The 5,519-nt window shown below is 40.9% G+C and overlaps 1 protein-coding gene across 1 annotated transcript in view; it reads left to right on the top strand.

Moving 5' to 3' along the window:
- Positions 1-711: 711 nt before the first annotated feature.
- Positions 712-5,519, top strand: part of inka2 (inka box actin regulator 2) — a 14,281-nt gene continuing 9,473 nt past the window's right edge. The window contains exon 1 of the mRNA XM_032514104.1: positions 712-1,097. Within this exon, the coding sequence (XP_032369995.1) occupies positions 1,026-1,097 (72 nt within the window). The 5' untranslated portion in view covers positions 712-1,025. The remainder of the gene's footprint in view (positions 1,098-5,519) is intronic.

Genomic DNA, 5,519 nt, shown 5'->3' with positions numbered 1-5,519 from the left:
AGGTTTCAAGGAGATGCAGTGAGTGTATCTAACCTACTGAATGTCCTACCTTTCAGAATTATCAAATCTATATAGTGAGGGTAGGAGTGATAACTTCCAGATTGGGTTTCTTGCAACTTTTCCTTCCCCTGCTAATAAAGTCTTAGGCTATATCCGGGTCACGCAACAAAAGCCTGTGCCTCAGGTGTTTCCTCTCTGAACGCAGTGGAGGCGGCCAGGAAACTGTTCCTATGGCTCGTTTCATGACACATATGGTTTCTTTTCGCCACATCCTCCTCAAACTTCCTCCTTCGGTCCAATGAACTGCAACAGTGGCTGCAGAATCTGTTTACCAGTCTGTCAGTGTTGTGGGACAGAGATATTTACTTTTGCATGCTCTTTCAGTAGCCCCAACTATTAAATGGTTCAACCTTGATTCAAATATTTCCAGATGTTTTCGTCTCACTCTATACATCTCTGTGAAATCTACTCGTCCGTGATAAATGACGGATCCCCGTCTGATCCTAGTTAGAATGAGTCTGTCGAGAGATTTATTCATCGGAGGAAATTGGATGGGCAACGTAGGCGCTCCTCTTGAATGGGAAAATATGGCAAGGGGGAAAAAACGGGTTGAAGCGAAACACACACAACCACGACACACCACACACACACACACTACCACACCCCACACACACACACACACACACACACACACACACACACACACAGAGAGAGACTGGCAGTATCGGCAGCTGCTGAGACACACGCATGGACTGAGTCAGATTGATGCAGCCACAAGAAGGACCTCATTATAATTTTTTGGAGTAAACGCATTTTCGTCATCAGCTGTTTTCTCATTACAGAATTCGCGTCATTGCAAGCCGTGCGCGCATTCCTCAGCAGGATTTTCGCATCACCACCACTTTTCTGCTCTCCGCGAGATCGTTGTTTGAATTTTCCCTTCCCAGCAGAAAGCTCTGATAGTCATGCTCGAGCGGCGACTGACGAAACCTTTCATCTGAAATTCTTGTATTTTTGAAAAAGAAATGGAACAACAGCTCTCTAAACCAGAATGCAAAAACATGGATGCGTGTCTGAGGCGACTGAAGCAAGAACTGGTATGTTCTGTTTTATCTACTGTACTTCTACTATTGCAATCAGCTCTAAATTATGCTGGTTTACTTTAACCATGTGCTTATAAAGATATAACAGTGCTTATTAAAGATATTACAGTCTTAATGAATAAATCGACACGCGTATGTGCACGCCAACATAAATTAATTTCTCAAAAAACATAAATTCAAAATAAAATCAGCTGTGGTGCTTTCTCTGCAAAGCATATTACGTGGCCGGACATATCTCACTCATATTCTAGTTGTTTTAGTTCAGTTTGGGATGTATGTGTAGTTTTTTCTCATCGCATTAATCTGTGTAAGCTTAAAGCCTTGAGTACATCAGAGGCATGAGTACATGTCCTCCTCCTCGCTGTCTACCCATCTGGGACAGATGTTTTAGGCTTAATGAGATCAAGACCGTTTCTCCTCTTCTCTCACAGAGAAGGACTGCTTTTGGTTCCTAAAAATAACTAAAAAAAAGTAGTAAGATTTGTAGTAAATGTAAAGCATGTGTTGCAATAAACTGGAGCTTAAACGATCAGGATTGACAGAAAATTTTTCAGCAACTATTTTCATAGTCCAATAATCGTTTGATTCACTTTTATAGCAGAAATGCCAAGAGTTGTGTTTCTGGCTCCCTAGATTTTAGGATTTCCTGCTTGTATCTGTTTAATATCATTGTTAACCTTTGGGGTTTTGAACTGTTAAACAAAACAAACAACAAAACATTTTAGGGCCCCACCTTGAGCAAGGGAAAAAACGACTCACAAAAATAAATTTGGTTTATCAAGATATGATCAACAGATTACCCAATAAAGAAAATAATCATTAGTTGCAGCCCTACAACAGACTGCTGCAAGGTCTTGCAGTGGAGTGAGTGAAACTGGCATTCATCCCGATATTATGCCCTAAATCAATCTGTCAGTCTCTCTTATTTATATGTTCACATTTCTCTCCTCTAATAAACATATTTGTTTGATGGTGGCAAATTTAGAGTGCTATCTCTTACCCCTGTCCTTGAGATGTAAAATCTAAATCTGTAAGCTGCACCCTTACACTCAAATCACTTGGCAGTGACACACTGTAGACCCATTTTCAAAGGAACCTTAACTGGCACAGATTTCAATTGGAATCATTTTCAAAGCAGAGTCAGATATATTTTTTTCAACCCAGCCACTGGCCCCCAGAAAAGCCTCGCATGGCTGCGTGTTTTGCAACATGATCTGCTCTGTGACTTCTGTGAATTGGCTTCTCCGAATTAGCCACACGTCTGTGAAGTGGCACTTGAGGTTTTAGGGATGTAGACGTTGATGCCAGGAGGACATGTTGTGTTATAGCTGCCATATCACAGTTGGATAACATAATAGGAATAGCGTCGCGCCATGCCAGGGATCAAACAGGAGAACAGAGAGCAGATGCCGGTTAAAAAGCCGAGGCAGTCTCCCCCTGCAAAGCACCATGTGGGATGCAATCTGTTGTTCAGAAAAGCAAGGGGTGTCGATGCCAAGGTTGTCACTTTTCTTTCCACTGTGACGGATTTTCATCCAGTGCCCACTGGAGAGTAGTAAACCCTCTCCATCTGCAACGCAGAGATCACAAACATGTAACAACTGTCTTTCACCTGCTGCAAAGTTGATTTCTTCAATAAAGATTGTGGTGGAAGTTTTTAAAGGACCATCCAAGTTGTTTTGCATGCTTTTTGTCCATTTACTGCTGTTAAAGACATTTCTTCTAGTTTCAGGAAGACATTGGTTTCCATTCATCTCTGTATTGTATGAAAATCTGTAAGCAGACTGTTAACACTTGCTTGAGTTGTGGCATTTACATGGCATTCAAAGTCTGTGTAAAAGTCACGTAAATTACAACTCAGTGATTCACAGTAGACTACCTGAAACCCAATGTACCATCAGCTCTAAAAGAAGAAGAGTGTCATATAAAAGTGTGAACACTGTGTCAGGGGTCGGGGGGTCAGTCTGTGTGGGGTAGTGTCGGGTCACGCTGGAACATTTGACCTGACAAGCTATTTCTCCTAACCGCTGACCACATCCAACACAGCACTGATATTAAAACTCAAAGCTGAGAGGTTAGTTTTTAAGTCCGAAACATATCATCATTTTTTTCTTTCCAGCCAACTGAAAATAGAGCTTGTGATCAGGCTGTTAGCTCCCATTTGTTCCTATTAAAAGCACTGCCAGGCGCCATAGAAATCCTGAGAATATAATGGTAACAATGAAATATTTTTAAGTTCAGGCATGACTCATTATCCACACAACAGACAAAGAGTCATGCCTGCCTGCCTGCCTGCCTGCCTGCTTAGAATCAAAGATACAAAGCTGACATGAGTTTGAGTCATCATGTCTAGATGTAGGGTTCACACCTGCAGTTCTGACACTAAAGTGAAACATTTTGGTGTCATCACTGCTGAAGCTGATTTTGTATGCATCATACTCTTTTATCTCTTTCCCACTTGTGTCACAATTTGAAACATGACTGTCAGCTTGGATTTCAACACCAAAGCCAGCAAGAATGAGGTCATGAAATCGAAGAAAAAAATAGTGCATAGTGTAGTCTGAAAAGCTTGTGTGCCTTAAAGTTTAACGTTCTTTGTTACCTTTAGGGTGTGGGATCACAATACGGCACCCAACACAAAGACGTGTAGTGGTTTAACTTTAAACTTGTTTGTTTGGTGCCTCCCGATCTCCAACCTGCCCTTCCTTCCCCTCAGCTAAAATTGGCATAGCTCTTCGAGGCAGCTGCAGGGTTCTGCATGAGTGATCATTGTGTTTGAGATGGAACTGCTAACCTTTTTATAAAGCCTGTTTGTCATCATGAGACCGTGCACACATAACCAGCCTTATCATGGTTCACAGAATGGAAATCACCAACAAAGGTGTTTAGGATTTAGTGTTTTAAGACACAGTTGAGTGGTTAATTGTGCTGCTGCTGTAACCACACATGACCCCGCTGGTCTGAGATTGAGTCTGAGAGTTGTGTGTCTCCACTCCTCTGTTTTCTTTCATTTGAAGAAAAATATGTGGATTATTTCTCATGGGTGTTGCTGTGACTGAGGTCTAGGTCAATATACTGTAGCTCTGCCTCATGTTGTGTCTTCAGGGCCTTCAAATTACATTTTGCCTGACGTTATTGTTTTGTCTATGGCCAGGATAAATTGGATTTTTGGAATTGTTCTGCTACTAAAATAGAAGATGCATTGTAGAAGATATTAAAGCAGCAATAATTGATTTTCTTGGCCACTTGGGATTCACGCAGCAAGCTGTAAACATTGATAAATGATCACTGTATAAGTTGTGGTGAACATGTTTTTATAGAGACGCCTATTTACACATAAACACAAAACACAAAACAACATTAGCATTCATTTGGAGTCATATTTTGGACACCTGACAAATATCCATTCTCCTTTTATCTTTGTCTTTGGTCTCCACCGACTCCTGAGAGAGACATCTTGCTCATCAGCTGCTAAATACTCCACCAGCCAGTCCCTAACTTTGTTTGCCTGCTGTTTGATGAAGGGCCGAGCGGATAGTAGGTTTAATTAAGCTTTTTTGTCCAAAAATCAGCTGCCTGACTGTAAAAGAAATTCATTGAAAACATTAATGAGGGAATCAAAACAGTATCGTTGCAAAACAATGAGCTAAAAGATGCTCTGTAGAGCAAAGGAAAACTGCAGATTTGGGTGATAATTCTCTGTGGGTTTATAAATACATTACACATAGTCATTTGATCTAATGTTTATTTAAAAATATTTAAAGCATTTTAAAAAGAGGCCCATTTACTGCCACTGCATTTATAACAAACTTCAAATTCCAAAATGCTCTGTGTAAAACACTGAAAATGTATTGGCATGTACACTATATACATAACACATTACTATGCATTTCGCAATATAATGCATTAAAGCTTATGGAGGTCCATTCAATCCCAATAACTCACTGAAATCAATGAGCTTTTAAATGCTAATAATGCTCCACAATGCTCAAGCCACCCATCATGAAAGCTTTTGGACTAAGAGGGGGCAGGTTTTGGAGTCTCTGCAAAATGAATGTCACACTTGATGTTACAATTGTGGGCTGGAGAAGTGGCAGTGCACTTTCACTGCCCACACACGGGCTGCTGACGTCAACTGCTGCGCTATCAAAGATCTGTCTAATGATCATTGCTTGCACTGTAGATTTTCATCCAGGAAGACAACAGATTGGGTTCCAGATTTTCTCCAAATATCTGCCAAAAATAAAGATACGGATCCTAATCACCCCGTGTCTCCCACAGCAGCGTCATTTAAGTGATAGTGTAAATGACCTCTAGCAGGAAACAAGCCATTAAACCACCTCCCATCTATAAAAAGGCTGTTAGGGAGTCTTTGCTGTGTACCTGGGCAGAGAAGCAGTGATAAATTTGGTTTTA

Source organism: Etheostoma spectabile, chromosome 4 (genome assembly GCF_008692095.1).
Source record: "Etheostoma spectabile isolate EspeVRDwgs_2016 chromosome 4, UIUC_Espe_1.0, whole genome shotgun sequence".
In the NCBI taxonomy this organism is placed as follows: Eukaryota; Metazoa; Chordata; class Actinopteri; order Perciformes; family Percidae; genus Etheostoma; species Etheostoma spectabile.
Note: the sequence above shows the minus strand (reverse complement) of the source record. Positions and strands in the feature narration are given on the sequence as shown.